The 23,143-nt window shown below is 37.6% G+C and overlaps 1 protein-coding gene across 1 annotated transcript; it reads right to left on the bottom strand.

Annotated features, from left to right (window-relative positions):
- Positions 1-2,972: 2,972 nt before the first annotated feature.
- Positions 2,973-22,630, bottom strand: LOC139745619 (polyribonucleotide nucleotidyltransferase 1, mitochondrial-like). The gene is made up of 25 exons (XM_071656021.1): positions 22,448-22,630; positions 19,822-19,882; positions 18,856-18,930; positions 18,563-18,668; positions 17,708-17,757; positions 17,336-17,399; positions 16,309-16,470; positions 15,195-15,381; positions 14,535-14,586; positions 13,871-13,928; positions 13,394-13,490; positions 12,539-12,641; positions 11,916-11,980; positions 11,548-11,584; positions 11,166-11,232; positions 10,295-10,384; positions 9,677-9,730; positions 8,541-8,650; positions 7,683-7,754; positions 7,016-7,160; positions 6,477-6,560; positions 4,827-4,933; positions 3,962-4,017; positions 3,496-3,574; positions 2,973-3,248 (listed from the first exon to the last, which is right to left on the bottom strand). Exons 1-25 carry the CDS (start codon positions 22,615-22,617, stop codon positions 2,973-2,975), a joined length of 2,427 nt encoding a protein of 808 aa, XP_071512122.1. The 5' UTR covers positions 22,618-22,630.
- Between the last annotated feature and the right edge of the window lie 513 nt (positions 22,631-23,143).

Genomic DNA, 23,143 nt, shown 5'->3' with positions numbered 1-23,143 from the left:
AATATTTGCCGTATACAGTAACTGTTACACGTCACATTTTCGCTCTTGTATCTTTCTTTTTTTTTAACCAGTGTTTTGACTGTGTGTGGATTTTGGAACAGGGAGAGGCAGCATGCCTGAAGACTTAAAGGTTGTGGACACTGACCCAACCTTTTTCACTACCCAGACAGCCACCTCGCCTCTATCAAGCCAAATACAGTACTGTAATATCAATGATAACCTGACCGAGAATAAAATGGCCATGTACAAGTTTCACACCTCCATTCTGGATGGCGGATTCCATGGTCCATAACATTTATACCCCCGCCAAACATAGTACATGTACATACAGGAATACAGTCCGACCTCTGTTATCTGCCCATGTGGGGACCAGCAAAATAAGCAATTTGGCCAGATATGGAAGAGACAATGTTTGTCGATGAGTACAGCTTGTACAAGTAGGCTGCCAACCCAGTGGTAGCTATGAAGGTATTGTACACTGCAACAGAAGTGCAATTTATGCTAGCCAACTGTTACTCAAAATAAGTCATGAAATTGAAGCATTTTACTCTATTATTCACACAATGTTTCCGTAAGGAATATCAGAGTTAAATTGTAGGAGTTTTGTAGGAGTTTTAATTGTGTTTGAAATCACTTCCTCTTTTCTTTTCTTTTTTTCGTTTTTTCTTTTTGTCTTCTCTGTTTGGAGGCGTCTGGATAATAGAGGGCCTGATAATCAAAGTTGGACTGTATTGTATATAGGAATTGTACCAAGGTCAGGTGGCCAGGCGGTTGGTTGGTCTGTAGCAAAATCATGTGGATTGAACTAGAATTCTACAAATTTTCATTTTTTGAAAAAAAATACAAATTTTTTCGACGTGTCACTGACATAATTATGTTATGGAAACATTGTAATATTATTCCCCCAGCTTTCTGGAAAAGGAAAATCAAGTGCTCTGTTACTATGTGAGAAAAGTAAAAATATGTTGAATTTTCTTTATATTTTCTCTATATCATTCCACACATGTGACATCACAAACTGTTATAGTCTTCTCACCCAGAGATAGTGTCACTGAAATTCATAACTTTTGAAGGGATTGTCTGATTTTCCTCAAACTTTCACTGACATGTTCTAACATTGTTGCAGTCACTCAATCCACACGTCCTTTAAGAAAAGTGGTGTGTTGCCATGGTAACAGTGAATTATGGCCCCAAAATCAGGAAAAGGCCTTGCAGACTAAAATTCTGCAGTTTTTAAGTGTTTCAGATGCAATTTGGCACATGCGGTGATTGTGATTTAACCCGTTAAGGACAGGCTAATTTTGCTACAACACACATTTCCCATATACCTGCCCGAGTATACTCAGGACTTGTCCTCAATTGGTTAAAGTTGTGTAAGACATATTTTTCACAAGTAGCTGTTAGCATGTTAGGCGGCAGCATTATACAATCACCTTCAGTGATATTTCTAGTTTCATTTCCATCCAATTTTGTTAACATGATTATGCCTATTCACTTCTTTGGTAGACTCGGCAGCAAAGTTGTACTTTACATGTATGGTGTATTTTGGAAGGACAACATACAATTTAAGAACAAACAATGGATCAGATGTGATAACTCCTTCAGAGAAGCACAACAGACAGATACCGGTACATCGTTTGTGGCAGAGAAGACGCTTGGTAAGCTGCAGTTTGAATCACCTCCTGAAGAGTCTTTGGGTATGCAGAGACACAAATTTATTTTGTGTAACCCAGTGAATCTGCAAGGAAATTGCAGGTACAGTGTAACATGTAATACCTGTGTGCATGTATGTGCTTTATATTTCGTCAGAGAGGGTATAAACAGGACATGCTCCTTATGCTTATTATTGCTCCAAGAGAAATACTGTGTTATCAGTCCTGAAGGCTACAAAATGATGTCCTTTCATGATTTTGATTTAGCAAAATAAGTTCAGTGGCAGAAAGCCATATCAGCATAATTCACACAAAGCAGGATTCCTCTTCTGTGTTGTGTCTCTACTCATCACTGTGAAACAAATTTGGTTCATCTCACAATAATAGGGAAGACTGTTTTTGATCTAACACTCAGAGCCCTGAAGTATTCTGGAACAAAATAGTGTACTGGCATATAAAATAAAAGAAAAAATTGTGATGTCTTTCGTGACACATATTAGTATACTATACCTCATCTCATTTCTCAGGCCTAAGTACAAGGGTGTGTAATGTATCATGCAAAAAATGTGGAGAATTTCCTTAAAACAGACAGTGCTATGAAAACTTACAGGGATGACCAGCAAAGAGCACAGCATGACAGAAGAGTCTAGAGCTCACTTGTCTTTACCTTCACTCACAGTCCTACTGACAACTGTCTTGGTGCTTCAACATCATATAATCCTGTTTCTTCATGTCCATGCCTACCAGTTCAAAGCAATACCCATTGTACTGTGAAGACTTGAATACAGTCCATTACACTGAAAAAAAAATGGCTATACATTTGCCTACTGCTTCATTCTCAATCTGCTTGGAGACAAAATGAGAGAATGAACAGGAATCACAGAATTGGTTGGCCCTCATTAAACAGACACCAGCAATAATGCTCTTGAGACCAGCCAATGACATGCAATTTCATGCGTAATTTCCCACCACACAATTATGCACATGGATATGATGACAAATTAAATATTGAAATTGTTCAGGCAAAGCAGTCATCTTCTTGAAGTAGGGAAGATGAGACGACATGGCCGTCCTTCCTCGGTCAGCCAGTATGAGATGCGAGGTTCCTCAGTGATGGAAAACTGTCACTGTAGGACTGCGCTGGGTTTCCTTTCTTGTCAACCACTTGTGTTACCAAGATACAGGTTACCTGAACACTGCTTTCTTTACAGGTGTCTTGATTAGCAGTCTCTTTCTCTGAACATGATATACCAAGTAACCGTCCCTTATTTTCTGGATGCACAGATTCCAGCAGTTCATTTTATTCCAGAGAAATGAATATCATCTCTCTATGGATGTTGAAGAAGATTCTGTGGAAGGGGATGATGAAGATGAAGATGATGATGATGATGATGATGATGATGATGATGATGATGGAGATGATGATGATGATACTGATGTTTCTCTTGTGGCGTTGAGGTTCCGGATGACGGCAGAGGCAGGAGCCATGAGTGCCTTTCGCGAGAGACGCATTTTGCCACTGACAGGGTCACGGCCAAAGAACTTGACTGGGATTTCCTGCCCAATCTCGAGTTTGAGTGCACTGGGATGGTTGACCTGGTTGGGATGGGGCAAAGGACAGAGAGAGGAGGGGAGAGCAGTAATGAGCAATACTACACAGTTGGTATTGATAACTTTATAAAAATGAACAGAAATTGTTTATTTTTATAATCATTTTTATTCATTCCAAGAGGAACCTAATTTAATAATCTAAGCATTTATCAGAAGTAAACAAAAACTCTTAATATTTCAAATGAATGTAAAACAAGTCTTAAAATTGCAAGAGAATGAAGAGAAATCTCACCCTTCTCTGGTCAAGCTGAGAGTTGTGGAGCAAGGTGGGCTGCATAGACGGGTAGAGCTTGACCATCACACCATTCTCTCTGTCATTAAAAACACACACACAAAAATATCTTAAATGCAGGTTTTTCTATCGCATTATGTAACCACAAGGACAATACAACTTGAAAGTTCTTCATATTTAACCACAATTTAGAATCATATCATAGAGCTGTTAATGGAATAACATGGCCCCATTTCATTTAAAAAAAAAAAAAGTGGCTACGGCAGTAACTCTTGCTGCAATGTGTCAAGTGTCATCATAATGATAAGAATCCTGCTCTCTGATTGGCTGTTGCTATGGGAAGTTGCTGCCCTCACATTTTTAATGAAATGGGACCCAGCTGAAGCATAAAAAGTAGTAAGCTTTTGCTTGGACTCAAATGCTGAGCATGGAGAAAGGAAACAATAGCCAAAAATGAACCTCTCACCTTAGCTCTATGATGGTTGCTGTGTAGATACCTCCAAACTCAAGGTCTGGTTCCTTCTGTATTGGGAGAAGAAAAAACAAACATTCAAATATATGTTTTTTTTAACACAATACACTGCACTCCTGTTATAACAAACACGGTTACAACAAAATTCCGGTTACAACGAAGCAAAAGTCAGGCTGCATCTTTATCCCCGCAACGTTTTTTATTGTTTACCAGTATTTGTTTGATTATAACAAAATTTTGATAAAACAAAAGAAAACTGCCAGTCCCGAGGACTTCATTATAACGAGAGTCCACTGTACACAATATCAACCAAGTTTATACTGTTAATTTCAGAGATTACATTACTATTTTTCAGACTTGGGGTAACACATATTGTTCTAATTTTCCTTCCTTTTTCAGGTGGCTAAGCTCACTATGAAATATCACTGCAGAAGTATATAAAATCATTATGCATATGTACGATGATTAGAGAAACACACACTTTTTAACACACACAATAATGATGACACAATATTGTTCCTACGATAATTGCTCCTGTCTAATTTTCTCCAAGGACATTGACTCTGTGTCTTGACAATTCATTTCTATTACACTTGAAGCCTGTCAATCCTTAATAAAAAAAAAAACAATTAGGTGAGATTACTTGATTCTTTTTTTTTTTTTTCTTAAACTGCTGAATTTTTTTCTTCCATTTCTTTTGTATGGGACGTTTGGAAAAAGAAACTGAAGATATACAAAAAAATGTGAATGTGACTTCTTGTGGTGCTAATGACCTTTCATGAGAATACACCATGATAAAACAATACATCACACCATCCTCAAAGACACAAACTATCATTGATTAGGATACACAGCTTACATCCTCTAGAAGGAGCTGCTCAATTCTCTCCTTGGCTTCACTCATAGCGCTGGGTGTCGGGGCGAAGACGGAGAAGTGGGACTCATCGACTTGAGTGATGGTTACTCCTGGAATGTAGAGCAATCATTATGTACATGCAATATTTCTGACACAGCATTATACAGCTGTAGTCCTTATTGTCTTTATCAACTCTCTCTCACTCTCTCTCTATCTCTCTCTCTCTCTCCCTCTGTCTTAACCCCAACCAGGCCGGGCTTTTTTGGGTATTCTGTGGCCCCCCCCCCCCCCCCCCCCCCCGAGATCTCGGCCGTCGATCTCGCAATCGCCATGAAACTTGGCACATGCATTACCTGTGGCGTAATCTACCAAACTATACAAAAAGAAATGGAAATTTTCGTCATAATAATTAATTATGCTAATATATGCATAAAATCATACATTTTGCTCTAAATCAGAAATTACAGCTCCTAGAATCATAATTTTTGGTGAAAACATTCTTTGTAGCATTCCTAACAATATACTTCAAAAAAAAATTGGTATCAAAATCAATTACCTATGTATTTTATTGTTTTATGAATTTCTTATGTATTTCGTTGTTTTTTCGACCTTATGTGTTATTTTTTCCCCGCAAAATTTATGACAGAACCTATTTCACGCATAATTATGCTAAAATTAATTAGTTTCATCCTATGAAAGTGAAAATAATCATATCTTTATGAATAAGAAGAGAAAACTCCATTTGCAAAGACTTTATACACAAAATTACGTTTTTGAGCCATTTTCGGTCCGACAGGCATGTATAAAATGTCATGCAGCGTCGTAACGGTATGCGCAATTTTATCGAAAATGGTGTCAAAAGATGCGCGAGACTTGAAAGTAAAAAGTCAGCGAACGGCGCGGTCAAAAAACTTCGCATGGCAGAGTAGTCGCGAAAAATGTCGAGGGGGAGTTGATTCAACCCCCAACCCCCTCCCCCGGCCTTTTTAGGGTTAAGGCAATGAACTTCACAGCTGTAGTCTAGATATTCCACATGGCACCTGCAAATTTCTGGTCTGGTTCAGCATAAATATGTACATACAGTTAATGCATATGACATGCAATATTTTCAGCATAAGTGCAACAAGGATGTCACATACAAATAGCGCACAGAAAAAATGTGAAGACCTCTTTAAACTATTGATTTGGATTCAAAAAGATTCAAAATGAAATATACAATTAATCTTATGTACTAAATCTACGGGATATATATCAGTTCAATATGGACGTAATAGCTTAATCATGGCATGAGATTTTAAAAAAATAAATAAATAAACACACACATGTTAGTTCGTATTCCTTAATCTTATACTAGGCAATCACGTCATTCCCTTCTCATCATGATAAAGTATACAGCTATAAATCTTGATCATGTTCAATCACATCGCAATCTTGACCTCATCTCTCCATCAACATATAATACAACTGAACAAACTGGAACTCCTTGCATTCACAACACAGTCATATTCAATGTCACTTCTCTCATGATTCCCTATGCTTGATATCAAAAGATACAGGGAGAGTAACTGTCAAAACCAGGTATATTGGTGTTAACATCAACAACAACAACAGCAACAACAACAACAACAACAACAACAACAACAAACTACTTACCAGTTTCTGCACGCAACTTCTTCAGGTTGTAGCCACCCGGGCCAACAAATTTGGATCTCCTCTGGATAGGCACTTCAAGATTCTCTGGTAAAATGACAAAATCAGAAACAAAACTGAGTTGTGACTTTGCGCCTGCAGAAAGCATGATATTGAATTGGAAAGACAGAAAAACAGACATCAGTTTTCTTATTTCAAGGATACTTCAAAACAGGTTGTCTTGCTGTGCATTTAAGGGTACTGGCTTGGATCACACTGAAACTTGCAAGAGTATGACTGCCATTGGTTTACATGTTTGAATTCACATCATTTGTATGAAACTTCAAATATTCCCCTTTATGAATTTAACTCCAAAAGTGATATCAATATGCAGTGTGACATGAATATGTAAACATAAAGCAATGAAATCATATCACTGTGGTCAGATAGTGTCTACAAAGTTTGATAGATAAACTGTCGGTAGCATACAATGGTAGTTTCAAAATATACTGGCTGTTCAGGTAATATTTTGATTTTGATTTTTGAGCATTCTAACCACAAACCTATGACTGGACTATTCTCCTTGCGACCATCCCGCGGCTTCCTGAGGGCGCCAGACATGATGTTGATAATCTTACTCTTGGCTGATGTACCTGCCTGGATGGCTTCTACCACTAACTTCATTGGAACAGGAAGCTTGACGTCAGTCTGTGAGGAAGAATCAAGAATTTGTAGTCTGACGATGGGTAGAGGTAAATGTGTGGCAGTAGCATAGAATGCTGCTTGTGCACCAATGAGCTCACTTCAAGGAATCTACTGTAAAACCAGAAATATCCATGGCATGACACTTTTGCAAATTGAAGCCGACAGCCTGTTTTGTGGCACAACATTTTCGCTACAAAAGACCTCACAGATTAAAGATGTTGTCTTCTAATTGGAAGTATTGTGGCCCCATCCACACACACAGACTGCAGCACCTTTGGTGTATCCCACAGTTCTAGCATGTCAAGTTCACATCTTCCCCTGCCTGCCCTCAATTTACTATTAAGACCACACCATGGATACTAGACCATAGAGGGAGCTTTTCAAACACACCAGTGTCTCTTGCCTGCATACCATGTGACAGGCTGGATATCATGTGACAAGCTAGATATCATGTGACAGCATCTATACCATGTGACAGGCTGGATATCATGTGACAGTATGCATACCATGTGACAGGCATCATACCTGCAGTGCTGTGATACCCTTCTTGCTTCCAGCCAGCTTCATATCCATGTCTCCCATGTAGTCTTCTATGCCCTGCAAACACAAACAGACAAGAGCGATACATTAGCTTTGTCATTCAACATATGCATTTCTATCGTGCTGGACTCTGTACCTACCATGCATGAGGTAAAATCTTCAATTGGTAAGGCTTGCAACGAATTTGCAAGGCCCATGTCGGTGTGACAATCAGAAATGGGAACTCAGAGCCATAGACTAGGATATATTCTCTTTTAACAAGGCATTTTGAGAATATGTGACATTCTCTAAAAAGTGAAGGTTGTAACAAACTTGAAAGTCACATATCATGGCTGAAGATATGGTGATGAATACTACATAAGTCCAATTCTAAAACAAATATATGTTCAAGTCACTGAATTGGTTCTTTTACTGGCCTAGAATTCCCTGACCCTGGGCCTCTGTCATTATCCCAGCAACAGCAATAGAACTTCCACAAATTTCTACTGTCCTGACTTCAGCATGGGAGAAAAAAGAAAGGCTAAGAGTTATGTCACAACTGCAATGATTATTAGAGTAAATAATTATAGACATCTTGTAAATATGGGCACAATGCAGAGATTCCATGACATTTGCTCCTGTGACAGTTACTCCCATGAAATATCTGCAGACTAAGCCAAACATGAAGTCTATCCACAGACATAACCCTAACCCTAATCCTAATCCTCACATCAAACTAAAGCTAAAACCCTCTCACAACCCTAACCCTAAGTCCCTGGAAAAAATAAGACTGTAGCAATTGTTGCAGAAGCAAATGTCATGTCACCCTATGCAGGACAACCAAGTGACGTCTGCCCTACCTACCAGAATGTCTGTCAGAATCTTGTAATCTGTGATGCTGTGGATGTCGTCAGATTCCGTCTCAGCTACCAGCCCCACTGCTACGCCTGCTACCGGGGTGGAGATGGGAACACCTGGATGAAAAATGAAAGCATCGACACAACACAGCTCAGAGCTGATTTCAATGCACTTTCTGTTGGGAGTACGTATTGTCCAATGAAAAGTTAGTACAATGCCATCCACTGTTCAAACTGACTAGATCAAAATTTATTTGATGAGACCTCTACAACTTCTCTTTTCTATTTTTACTCTACTTATCAAGCATGAACATGAAATACGTAATAGGATGTCATATCAAATGTTTGAGACATGTATCGTCATCTTGAACTCTCCTAAGCATTTAAATCACTTCACATATTTTGCTACAGAGGAAGAATCATAGATCATAAATGAGTTTGCTTCTTATCTGCAAAGAATGGTGGCAAGCAGTGATTCATTCACAAAGTTTTTCTCTCTAATCTTTACACCTACAGCACACACACCCCAACTCTCTGAGGTTACTCTAACCAGACAACCATCATTATACTTCAGCTGATCCTAGCACAATAACAAAACCTATTAGATACATATTAAAGGGACTGTACAGTACTGGTTGAGGTGAGAATTCAGCTTGTAACATTTTGCGAGATATTTAGAAACCACTCTATAAAATGTTAAGGAGCATACAATTCTAAGGGTAATCAAAAGTTTATTTGATGAAAATCGGTTTTGAAATGACTGAGATATCTAAAATAAGGAAAATCAAAGAGATCCTAATAAAAGTTGTGGCCTGTCAATTTTATTAGGATCGCTTTTTTTGATATCTCAGCCATTCAAGACCAATTTTCATCAAATAAATGTTAAATGCTTCTTGAAATTACATGCTTTCATATTACACAAGAGGTTTCTCATTATCCTGCCAAAATATGTGACAAACCTGAATCCTCACCTCAACCAGTAATGTACAGTCCCTCTAACAAGCACGGGAGGAGTGAAACATTGTGGATGAAGAGTCTACCTCGAGTGCCACAGGTGCAACAACAATGTAGTTTGAACCATCAACCTTTTACTTTAAAGCACTGTGCACAATCCACGAGACCAACATGATTGTGTGATCCTACCTGCATCCATGAGAGCCAGGCATCCCCCACACACTGATGCCATGGAAGAAGATCCTGTGGAATAGGTACAATAGCATTTTTACTAACCAATCCACTCTCTAGCATTTTATGCAAGCTACTCTATTATGATATTGTTAAAGCAACAATTCAGTGCAGGAAGAGAATAGCTTTTCCATGTATTTATCATCAACTTTGGTCAAAATATACCAACAATGGCAAATGCATTTTTGATGGGTGCCTATGACTGAATTGATTACAAAAATGCCTTCAAAAGCCAATTCTGACACTGCTGTCCTTTATCAGCATGTTATAAATTTCAAGCAAACTGTGTCACATCAATATCAGCAACAATTGCTGCCATGAAATGATGCCAATTTGATAAATGTATTACCATACTACTAATCACCAGACGTCATTTTTTCCAGTGAATGAAATCATTTTCAATTGATACAAACCCTACAAAATATTTAACATTTTCTCAAGACAGACAATTTTGCACCAAATATTCATTTCCCAAAAAAATGATTGAAAAATGAATATCTATAATATCTCAATGTCCGCACTAACAGGATCATGAATTAGTCATAGAAATGTGCAGGCATGCATCATTACACTTACCATTAGATTCTAGGACTTCACTAGTGAGACGTATCGTGAAGGGAAAGTCTTCTGGTACCACAGGTCTCAACCCTTTCTCAGCCAAAGCTCCTGTATCAGGCACAAGAAAAAATGAAACATATATTTTGATGCACTACTGTTCATATTCATATATAAACAATAGCTTTAATGAGCTTTCAGTATGAACAAGTTATCTCATCTTGTTATAATTACATCTCATGCATAATAATTGTTTTTTCAAAAGTATACGAGAGTATAGTCTTTCCAGAAAAGGGGGGAAACCGAAAAGGTAAAAGAGGAGTCCAGATATATTTGGCATTACTATTCTACTGTTACACAATTCAAACTAGTGTAGATTCTTAATGTAATTTGAAAGGATGACCTCATAATCTACATATACAATCATCACCAATTCTTCTACAAATGTTCATGTGTTATTTCACATTTCACTCACTACAATTTTTGCTTACATCCCTTTCAAACACTGCATTTCACTATCAGGAGAAATTACCCTGTGCATATGCTGTAGTTTCCTGATACCATTAACTCACTGCAGTGTAAGCTGCCAATTCATCAAGGAAACTTGAGACACTTGTTCATTGCAACAATAGAACATACCAAGGCAAACTTCATAGACGCCTAGCGATGCAGTTGAATGTTTTATGAAAATTTTACTGACATTTTTATTTCAACATTTGAGCAGTGGGAACTCTTTGACAATCAACATTGAAAGTAAACTTTCACAAATACTGATATTTTGTGGCTGTTGTATGTTATACATATGAGGGACATTACTTTTTTTAGAATACTTATGTTATAAGGAAATAATACTTGCAGCTTGAATGTTAATTTCATTGTTGTTATCTCTCACCATGGCCAAGTTCTCTTCTGTTCACTCCTCCTGTCCTGCCAACTTCATTTGTGGCATACGGTGGAAACTGGAGAAAAACAAACATAGTAAAATCATATTTCATAATACATCAAAAACAACAAATCAATATGGCATAATCAATAAATTATGGATAAATCTACATATTTCAGAATTAGGAACAAAACATACAGAGTGAGTGGGAGATGAAAGTGTAAATTGTCTACTTGCAACAGGGATGTTGGGCAGTGTTATGTAGGTAGTTACTAAACATGGTGGGCAGTATGATGTTGGTAGTCACTAAATATGTTGGGCAGTGTACACTGAGCAACTTGTGCCACCAAATATACCTCAAAACACAGCAGTGGTTGAAAATATTTCTCACCTCGTAGTGTAGCATAAAGTTCTTCTCTTTGACATCACTGAATGCATAAATGAGAAAACAAAGATATCCATTATTCATATTAAATTCACACATTCAATGACAGATAGTCACGATATCATTCATGCTTTAATTTTGGCTCTGGTTGACCAGCTACATGCATGATGCCATCGCTCATAAACTCCTCAATAAACGCTGTGTTATGGGTGATGTAACATTCTGAAACATGCACCAATGGGCGTTGGCTTTTATGGTTTGTACTTTGAATGCCATCAAATTGATACAATCTCGCATCTTATAATTCCAAAATATACTCTTATACATGTAAACATTCTTAGGTACATTCAATGCATTGAAATTCAGTCACTCACCTCTCCCAGACAGGGTCAACTCTCAGCGCTGATTCAATGGAATCAAATGTTACTGTGCATAAAACCTGAAAGGCAGATCAATTGAGCAAGAAATGAGATGGTTGGCTGATAATTACAAAGTACGCTTTCATTGATTTATGAGTACAAACATTTTATAATTACTGTGTCTTTATACCCTCCAATTTCAACACTTTGAGGCATAATTACACAGATCTCATCTCTCTCCCCTTCACCTAGTCACCAAAAACATATTCGCAGGTTCTTTAATTCACACTGAGTAATTGCTTTATACTTGTAATGTTTTTATCCATTCAGGGAAAAGTCGTGCTGCCCGATCCATTGACAGTGCGGCCTGAACAGAAACTACGAGCACTGCAGACACATACGCTCAAATTAATATTACTATCGCACATGCGCACACACACACAATCATGCCAGGAAGGCACCATTGATGAGGCCTACGACTCAACCCGTTCAAAATGTGCAGAGAAGATTGTGAAGATATTTTCGCAGGTTCTAGAATTCTCGCTCGGCAAAAGTACCGCGAAATATGCAAAAATTTATGTATGGTGAAAATATCTATGTTTACAGTACGTGTGGTATATAGCATTAGTACATCGAACCTGAGTTTGTCCCCTCTGGAAGAGTGCCGAGCCGTGAAGAGGTTTATAGAGATCCACCTGACATCTGATGTCACGGAGCTCATCAAACTCTCTACCATCACACCTAGGGATAGTCATGAGAAAATTATAGGCTGCATCACCCATGTGAATGATAATACAGGGTAACAAGACAGAAGCTATAAGAAAGTCATCACACAAGCTCACAAGCATACACTTATCACTGATGTACATTATCACTCATCCAGTCAAAGTGTAACTCCAAAATTATCATAAATCACAAGTAAATTATCATAAATTCTAAATTTATGATTTACAATAATTTTGGAGATACACTTATCACCGCAGTTACTTTATGTTTTAGCATCTGGATGACCTGTTAGGATTACCGAGTTGTCAGGTTTAACCAGAGAAGGAATTCATCAGAAAATGGTACTTGTTGAAGGTGGCAATAAGCTTTGCAATATTTCATTTACAAATAGTCCATTGTGACATTTTCTCAGCAACTTCATCTCAGTCAACCTTATGACAAATATAGCATGATTTCCTTCCATCTTTACTCTCAGTGTCCCTGAAGCTTATGAGACACACTTTCACTATGTGAGCAATAGATATTTGGACTAATTTTTTTGATTAAACTAAATCTGTCATCTGTAATTTATTAACAACATATAAATTCAGTGCTCAAAGCTGATTCATTATTGTGGTACTTGAACTCATTACTGAACTCTGCATCTCATATAAAGAACAGTCCTAGTCTCAAATGAACATGGCAGCAGCTCTTACAGAGAAGAAATCACTGGCTGGCAGAATGATAATCCCTCAACATTATAACCACTTCAATTGGAGTAATCTTACCTTCTCTCCTGCTCCATAACAATGCTCCTAAAGACCTCCTTGGCAACGATGCTGAAAGCATCATAGACTAGAGATGTATCTTCATTTGGAAACGTGTCTGAAAAGATACAGCATGATAAGAAAACATTCAACTATGAAGAAAACCATAATAGATGGTTAGGTCTGGAACAAACATTTTCAAAGGTCTAATTTTGCTAGGTACTGTAGATAGCAATTTAAGAAAAACAGTAAAGATCACGGTACACGTTGTCAAGCAACATTTGAACATAATGTAGTCTGCATCAAGAGAGATTTTCTTCATCATTCTCTTCACCAATTACATCACTGAACACGGTGGGTTCTGCTAAAGATTTATGTGAAGGTAAACAAATGCATGTTAATTTGATGGATGAAAGACTACTCAGTAAAAGAAAATAATATGAAAGGGAGGGCAATCCATGTAAGTATTTCATTTCATCAAAAATATTATATACTGACCTAGGATTCCATGTAGATGAGTCTCTCTTACTACATTTGCTGCATTGTCTCTGGAAAACTGGGAGAAAATGACAAAAAATTGTACTGTAAAAGCTATCATTTTCACAAGGGAATACTTTTTGGGAATTTTGCAAATCATCTGCTGGGTTGCAAATTTAAACAACAGGCAAAAATATTGCAACATGCTTGGGTATTAGCGCACCAACAATGGCCTCGGTGTCAAATCGCAAAAATATCTTGTGAAAATGTCTGTGACCTCCTCAATCACGAAAATATCTGTATGCGAAAATAACAGCTTTTCCATTAAGTACATGAGATAAGGCAATCATGGTATCAAATACATTTACAGAAATATGAACCTCAACTTCTTTATTCTGAACAATCTACTGCAGAAGTAACTGCAGGTTACATTTTTTATTGACATACATACAAATAAGCTATAGCACACATTCATTGTGTTCTCTGCTCTGCCCAAAGTGACAATACACCATTGCCATTTATGCCAAGGACACTGACAATTTGAATCGAAGATTTTTTACTGCAACAGGTTCAATTGATGGGATACCACTAGAAGTTAGCTACTGATAGATCTAAATCGACTACATTGTCACCTGGAGACATGTAAAAAGTCAGTAACATGAGCGAAGAAAAGAAACAAACCAACCTTGTCATGTGTCGGGTCGGTGTAAACCCTGTAATATTCCTCTGAAGACACCCTGCCAAGATTCAAACAAGGTACTGATCACTCTAGAGATCTATGTATGACTCACCAAGCTCAAAAGCTTTGCAATGAGATTAACAAAAACACCTAGCGTCATTCCTTCACTTACTCGTTGCCTAGATTATAACATGGTTCCATTATACTCATGTTTTTGGCACACCTAGCACGAGGACATTAACTATAACAACATTACATTATCACTTATAGATGAAATGGTATCTACAAATTCTGAAAACAAGCTAGAGTAAAAAATCGCCTTGGCAGCCTTGTCTGGATCATCTCTAAAATTGAGGCACTACATAGCAAATTAAAACCAGAATAGATTACCATTAAGCTTGTATTCTTGTTATGATGTGTTAAAACATCAAATTTCCCACATATAACACTTAAACACTAGCACACACAGAAAGCAATGCTTCTAATAAACCAAGTTAATTTGTGTGGTTCTTACAGCACCTCCTTGCACGACAACCAGAGACTGAGATAATACTGAGTCACCTTTACAATCTGAACCAAATTTCATGAAATCCGGGTTGGGAGGGGAAAAAAAAACAACAACAAAAAAGGAAGCAGACCAACTGGCTGAACCTTCAAACACCTTACCTCCTGACTTCTTCTAACAACTCAGATGTTGGCGTAGCTAAAGGCTCAAACTCCTTCTTTTCCTTCCCATGTTGCTTGGCGAGTTGTTCAATGCTTCTAACAATGATCTGTGTCTCCTTGAGGCCTGCCTTCAGTGCCTTGAGGAAGTCTGTCTGAAGCACATTATCTGCCGAGGCCTCAATCATCACTTGAGGATTTGAACACAGAGAGTCAGAAATAACATATACAATTAAAGGACTCAACTATACGGCTTTACACTGCATGTCTGGTTGGGACAAAGCACACTGATTATTGGCAGCTTGCTATATCCCATGACACTCACTTTCACACAATTTTCATGAGTCCATTCACTGGATGCATGTTTGTTCAAATGGTTACATTCTGTTCTAGCACAATGTATCACATAGCATTTCCAGACATATCTAATTTGTACAAGAACGTCATGACTTTTAGGATATAAACTCTGAACATAGGATAAAGATATACTTTGGAGTTTTCAGCTTTTATATTACACAGCCTTCAGACACAGAAGCCTCATAGGAATCCTTTCATTCAATTCAACTGTACACTGCGAAAGATTTGATATTCTAGTTTAAAGAAATATAATTCTAGGCCTAGAATTCTAAGAAAGATAATTTTGTTTTATTGTAGACCAATAAAAGCAACAGGCAAGCGGCATACTTTCTAAATATTATGATGATCAACACCAACATCCTAGTTGAAGTATAAAGACTACAGACTAGAAACCAATTGCCTCCTAATGAAGAATCAATATCTTGCCTACAACGGTACACGACAAAGAATCATTTCACCACGCATCAAGCAGAACAGTGAGTGGCAAAGTGTAAGACAAAGCTCCAAGCTCTTCCCCGGTCATCCAGATCCTCACATCTATGTGCCTATGAAAATGATTCTCATACTTTCCGTGGATGAATACTGTATGAAATTTTTCATGAATTGGAGCCGATGAACTTTTTCGCAGCATGAAATTTTTGGCAAATTGCCACTGGCATTTAATGCATACAGTGCAGAAAAGAACTTTCACGTACAAATGTTGGCTCTCGCGAATTTGTAAAATTAAAATGCATGTGAAAATTTCTGGTTTGACATGTACCTAGATTGCTCTTCCTGGTTCCTGCCACCACAATGTTAAGGCTGCTTCTCTTCAGCTCAAGTCTGGTCGGGTTAATGACAATTTCATCATCAATGAGCCCCACTCTGACCGCACCCACGGGACCATTCCATGGAACGTCAGAGAGGGCCAGGGCTGCAGAAGCTGAGGAATGGCACAAAAAATATAATGATTATGAAAAGCCCTTTATCACATGAAGGAAAATTGGATGCATCAAGTGATTTGTGAACTAACAAAAGCTAAAAACCACAATATCACTGAAGTGCTCCAACTTGCACAGGATTATGAGTTTGATGATTAGCATGATGTAACATCTTGACTGTGAGATAAAGAAAGAATTATCAAAATGATTAGTGAGTTGACAGCAAATATATTTAGTGTTAGATAATCTCATTTGTAAAGCAATAAAATACAGCACACACACACACAAAATAAAAAGGTTCCTTATATACTGCAATGTATAATTCCTGGAGTAAGCACTCAGTAAAATACAAAGAAAGGAAAGGGTAATATCAAATACCCAGTAAGTACCCTTGGTAAATTCGAAACACTACTCACTGGATGGTTTGGAATCCATGCTGTCAAAGCAATGAAAGGTGCTAGAAATATTCTTTCAACTATAAGTCAATTTTTTTAAAAACAAATTGGGTGGATTTCTTTTTAAAAAACAATAATTACAACCATAATAAATGTCATTGTTGTTAGTTGCAATGTCAAAAAGTAAGGAAATCTTCTCCTACTTTGGTCAAATATTTTGGCCTATAAACAATGTAAAGAGTAAAATACAACCTCATGATGGATAAAGATTTCACCATCGATGCAGCCTATCAAGTTTACCCAAACTCTACCCTTTTACAGTCAAACCACCAACAGTTTCTGTCGTCATCACCTTTTCCTCTATACTGATACGCCTCTACAGGCTATCTCAGCATTTCATGCAACACAGGAACACAATGTGTCTGCTATCATTTCTTTCGACAAAACCCCTCTGTGCTAATGTAAAACTTACCTCCATTGATGCTCAGTACACCTGGATCATGAAGTCCATCTACTGCCAGCAAATTGCACATAATCTGTAAAATACCAATAGGTTGCTCAGTGGTAACACAATACATTCATACAAACACATTGCAGGATTTTCAAGACAAAATAAATGCGCAAACAATTGTCCTTTCACATAAAATCAGACACTGCCCTCAAAAGATAAGACTTGTGTTACTAATTTGCAATGAATGATGAAGAACACAAATGTAAACTGGCGACAAACTAACTTTTAAACATAAGATTACATCGCCTAATAACAGAGGTTGTAGTTATCAATAATCATGTTAATAAGTGTAAAACATACAATGCAAAAGACCATATATCCACTATTACATACCTGAGTATCATAGAAGTAGCCTTTGGGAAAGAGTGGTCGTATTGATCTGTCTAATTAATCAGAAAATAAAAGTGGATTAAAACACAGGACACCATTATATCATATTCCCAATGTAACATCATTTAGATACAATAGACAATTGAAGAGGCATACTGGAACATTTCAAAATCATAGCTTATTCATGATGATTATGATAATTCCCATCATTTGTATGGTGGCATAGATCTGCTTAAAAGATACTCAGCTCCACCAAGAGGGTTAGTAATTGAATGTCTGGTGAAAAATGGGAGCCTTGAATGAGGCTTTGAAGTGCTCTAAATTGATATGAAAAGACATTAAAGAAGAGCATTCAACAAGTGATTCTAAACTCAATCTAAGGTACTATGATTAATTTTAAGATAGAACTGACTTAATCTTCATAAGACAAATAGATAAATGGTCAAGGCAAGCTCTAGCACAGCAGCATTTACCAAAATTGCACACAGTCTACAAATTCATTTCAAATTTCATACATTGAAGCTGTGAGCACCAGTACAAATGGACTAATCAACAACTGCCACAGAGTAACATTATCCAACTGATAAATTTCAAGTCATAGGAGCAAGTTTCAGAGTATGATACAAATTTGGTTAAAGAAACTATGATGAATCTGTCAACAGTAACCTAACATTTACACACAGAATGCAGCTTGAATACCACTACTCTGTTACAATACATTCTGGTCAAGACTTGGAGAAATCTCTAAAAAGCTATAGAATGCAATGTATGTTCACTGGGGTTCATGCTGGTGAAATTCAACTTATCAAGCCATCATTGCCATTGTTACGGAAATCTAGAGAACAAGGTCATATGTACCTATCATTCTGCTTGTGAGTATTTCTTGGTCTGTCACTCCTCTCTCCCTCCTCAAATGATTGGTAGGAATCCTTCCAGCTGCTGCAGCCTTCTGCCTGTAATCAACCTACATGGTCACAAGACAAAAGGTCATAAATAAATGGTGCTAATACAGAAGAAAGTCACAGCAGAGGACAGTCAAATAGATAAATGAAGCACATCTCTTGAGCATACAAACAATTCACTCTAATCACATTATTATGCAAGATCCAGTTGAAAGACTCCATCTACTCCCAGTTGATTGCACTACTTACTGTCAATGGTAGAAAGCCTGGTGAAGTACCACTCTTCTTGCTGACGGCAGTAACCATCACAGTAGTATCCCCAATCTGTAGCAATTGATGGAAGATCACACACACTCTCTTTAATAAGAAAATGTGACTTCATGCGCATTATAACTATACATTTTTCTTCTTCCTCCTCATGCAATGTGCAGAAATCTCCAGAGAGTTTACTCACACGTTTATGGGGGCACTTATGGGTATTACAGCAGCCACACATTTTAGGGCATAGACACGTATAAAATTAGGCCATCTATAAATCTAAAAAGTGTGTATGTCAAAGTTAAAACAGTGATTCATGCCCTGGACTTATCAAAATTACTGATGCCTTTTTAAAATCTTTGATTTCAAGTTGTCAAGGGATGGTGGGTTGACTAAATGGCATATTGAAGGGAACATGGTGGTTTTTCTATGCATCTACTACATGGTTGTTTGCCGATGCTGTACATCATACTTCACATTATAGATCTTTATTATTGTTTTCTACTTCCCCAGTTTAGATGTGGACTTCAACTTTGGTCTTTGTTAACAAGAAAAGTTGGAAATAATAAAGAGAGATGCTGAAGCACCTGGTACCACAGAATTAGTCACAGGATTTTGCTACTGACAAAGTATGTGAGGCATAAAATAAGTTCCCTGTGTCAAATTTCCTTTAGATTATCAATGTATACCACTTATTTCATGTTTATCATGATAATAATATCTCTAACTGTGTCAATTAAAATCATGCTCAGCCAGACATTATATTTAAAAAATCTGAAATTAAATGACTGCTATCATACCACACACAAACACAGTTTTCCCTGAGAGTAGTGATCATAGGTTTGTTGATATCATCATGTAACATTATGTTTCTTTACTGAATGCTGTTCCAGCTGGGGAAAAAATGACTACATTTAATTCATAGAAAATATTCAAGGGTTCGTGGGGCAAAGTTACCTTTGCAGTTGCACATCCATCTGCTAACCTGGCGAGCTCCCCTGTTGACAGAACTAATGGACTGGATTCGAGAAAAGAAACATTTGACTTCACTGCTCAAGAAGTGTATATGAACAAAGTCTAATATACAGAAAAAAAAATAAGCCTGTCATAAAAGATGAATACAATGATGGATACAGGAAGCTAGTCTCTCCCTGTGTGCACAACTAATTATCATTATCATTATCTTAAAAAAAAAAAACTAATCTTATCTTTACTATTTCCCTACAGTACAAGAACTGAAAGATGTATAAATGATCAGCTGACTAATGACTCGTTCAATGTTTTCTACACAAATATTTCACTGAAAAAAAAAGAGTTTTTAAAAACAGACCTAGGCACTAAAATACAAAAGCAAGGTATTACTTCTATCTAGTATACAAATACAATGTGCTTTGCCTTGAGAGTTTCTGGTAAAGCTATGGGCAGAGGTGACTCCAAAATAGCACTATTCACCGACAGACACAACCCCAAAATGAATAGTATTTCTGAAGATACCATGGCCCATAATCTTAACCAGAAACTCAAAATTAGACAGAGTATACCAGCATTTGTTTTGTGTGTTTTTTTTTTTAAATTTGGGATCAAAAATTTATACAAAAGAAAGGGATAATGTGAGGCAAGATGTCATGTGGTGAATGTGATGTTCTGGAAGGATTCTTACAGTGACCATAGGGCGTGATGTCACATCGTTTTGTTAGACAATAATATGTTTCACAGAGTGACATATGAAACACTAAACTGTGATGTCAAATTGCTTTGTGATGTCACAATTGCTTCATGAGATCATTTCACAAATTGTATATGCAATCAAATATCAAACAGGCTAACAATACACATTCTTGAATAGTTGAAAACACATATAATCACAAAAAGCTTTTCAACGTTGGAATCACTAAGGGATGATTTTTTAAAGCCAAAATATAATATCTACTAGGCCTATAAATCTACAATCTAGATCCACCAATAATAACACTGTTTCACCCCCTACGATTATAAAAAAAACAGCACCATGGTCCAAGGTCCACCTCCACTGCATGCTAAAGCATAGGTTTTTACACATAGCTGCCGGTCATATTTTGGATGACGTTTATAATCGAATCACCTTGTACCTTGAAAGCCACACCTTGCTATTATGGTGGTGAAAGTACAATACAGGTACATTAGATAGTGTGGTGTGGCAGGGTTAAAGGAGTCCAATGGGACCCATTTAAAAACCCAGTTTGGATTATTGTCTTTTGAAGCTTAGTAGGAGTGTGGGGCATGGGGGCCAGTGCAGTCAGCTGTGCAATGCATGGGGAGCCAATCACAGCTTGGCTGCACAGAGGCTTGGCTCAGAGCTGGCTGCTCTATCCCTTTGGAACATTGTTCGAGGTGGGGGGCGTCAATGACAATTTGTGGTAGTTTGTTTCTGCCACTGACAACTCTCTGGCTGTAGAAGTTCTTCCTAATGTCATGGTGGCTTCTTGTTTTTGGCTTAGAATGACTTCTTAGTTTTATCCGGTTTTGGCAATCTCAAATTAATTCTCTGGTTTGGATTTGTCCATTTTTTTCATTATCATGTAAGTTCAAAGTGAGTCTCCTTTCTCTCTTCTTTTCTCCAGAGGTTAGTTTCAGTTTTGCAAGTCTCTTTTCATATGGCAAATGTTGAATGTTTGGGATGAGTTTTGTAGCGGCTTCCTTTAACTGTTACCAATTAATCGGCAATACCATAAATCATTGTGTGTATGGCAGAATGTAGTTAAGTCACTTCCCTTCACATGGCAGAAAGTTGTGGGAATTGACCCCGTCTCCCATAATACAATCTGCCATGCACAGGGAAGCATGTTAACAACAATCTAGCTGCCAGGCACACAACAAAATTTTATCATACAGCTACCAGTGGTACATTATTTATAGTTTGCTGAGACAGTGTCAGTGGTGCTAGCTAGTGCAAACAGTGATACCAGTACCGGTACTGAGAGTGATAGTCAGTGCATGCTGGCGGCTCCTATTTCAGTTGTAGCTGATATTTATCACAAGCTACCTGTGGGTGTGAGGCTATTAAATTTTGGCGTCTTTGTTCTCTGAAATATCACTGTAAAATCTGACTAATCAAAATGCTACCTTGATCTAGTATTCCTAGAGCTCTAAATGAATCGAATGTTCATCTTCGTGATAGGCTGCATTATTATACAGCCTAGGCTTTATTAAAGAAGAAGAAGAAGAAGAAGAATGTTTAACGTTTGATAGAACACTATGAGTATGACTACTGTAGATCTTGGTAGAACTAGCTCTAGATCTATGTCACAATCAATTCACATGTGATTGTGAGATGATGTGTTCACCTGAGATTGATTCACCACATAATGGAAAAAAAAAAAACCGTAATGGAAAAAAAAAACCGTAATGAAAAAACCGGTGACGAGCTAACACATCTGAACAATTTCACGTACTGATTACATGCACATGCAAACAGCTTAACAAAATGTATCCATGATCATGTAAGAGAGCTCGAGAGAAGACAGATGATACATCACATGTTCTCCTCAGTCCCGCATGTGCAAAATTGTGTGGGTTCAGCACTTGAACATTACGAAATTCTCACCTTTTGCCAATAACTGCCTCGACACTACCGAACATATCATCCGCATTTCCTGCAGCAAAATGCTTTAAACGCACTCGGCTTCCTTTTCCGAGCAAACAATGGGCACTTTCACTGTGCATCGCTTTCCAAACCATGCGCCACATTTTCCAAGATTCCGTTCCGATCACCATTCATTCAACAAGCATGTACATTGTACCACCGGCTAGCCCGACCAGACGCTGTTAGTACCGACTGGGTTGTGTGTAGCTAGTTAACCACCGGCGCGGCCGCTGACGCTCGCTCGCTCGCTTGAGCACATGGGCCATGGCTGTGCAAAAGCTGCAGCTGTAATTTTGTTTTCCATACCGCTAAAGCGGCGGATTCTGAAACTAGAAATTGAAGACACACTAACAGCAATAAAGAAGAAGTGACGGTATAACAGAAGGGTAGTCACACAGAAAAAGAAGAAGAACTGAAACAACAGAAATAGAAACAAAAGAAACAAAATAAAATCCGATAATTGCCTCATATGTAAAAATTCCCGTCCCATTCACTCTCGAGAAGCATTACACAATCTGAATCTGAATATATAGGCCTAGGCCAAAAAGATTTTTCTTCTCCCCACCACTGGGGAAAATCTCTTTGATATAGGCCTACAAAAGAAATTCAAAATCTTTTACAATAGTGAAAACATGCAAATTGCCAATAAGCAGCTAT

The sequence above is a fragment of the Diadema antillarum genome, unplaced genomic scaffold (genome assembly GCF_040938485.1).
Source record: "Diadema antillarum isolate AM-2024a unplaced genomic scaffold, OU_Dant_1.0 seq00001279_RagTag, whole genome shotgun sequence".
Classification (NCBI taxonomy): Eukaryota; Metazoa; Echinodermata; class Echinoidea; order Diadematoida; family Diadematidae; genus Diadema; species Diadema antillarum.
This window is presented reverse-complemented; position numbering and strand designations above follow the sequence as displayed.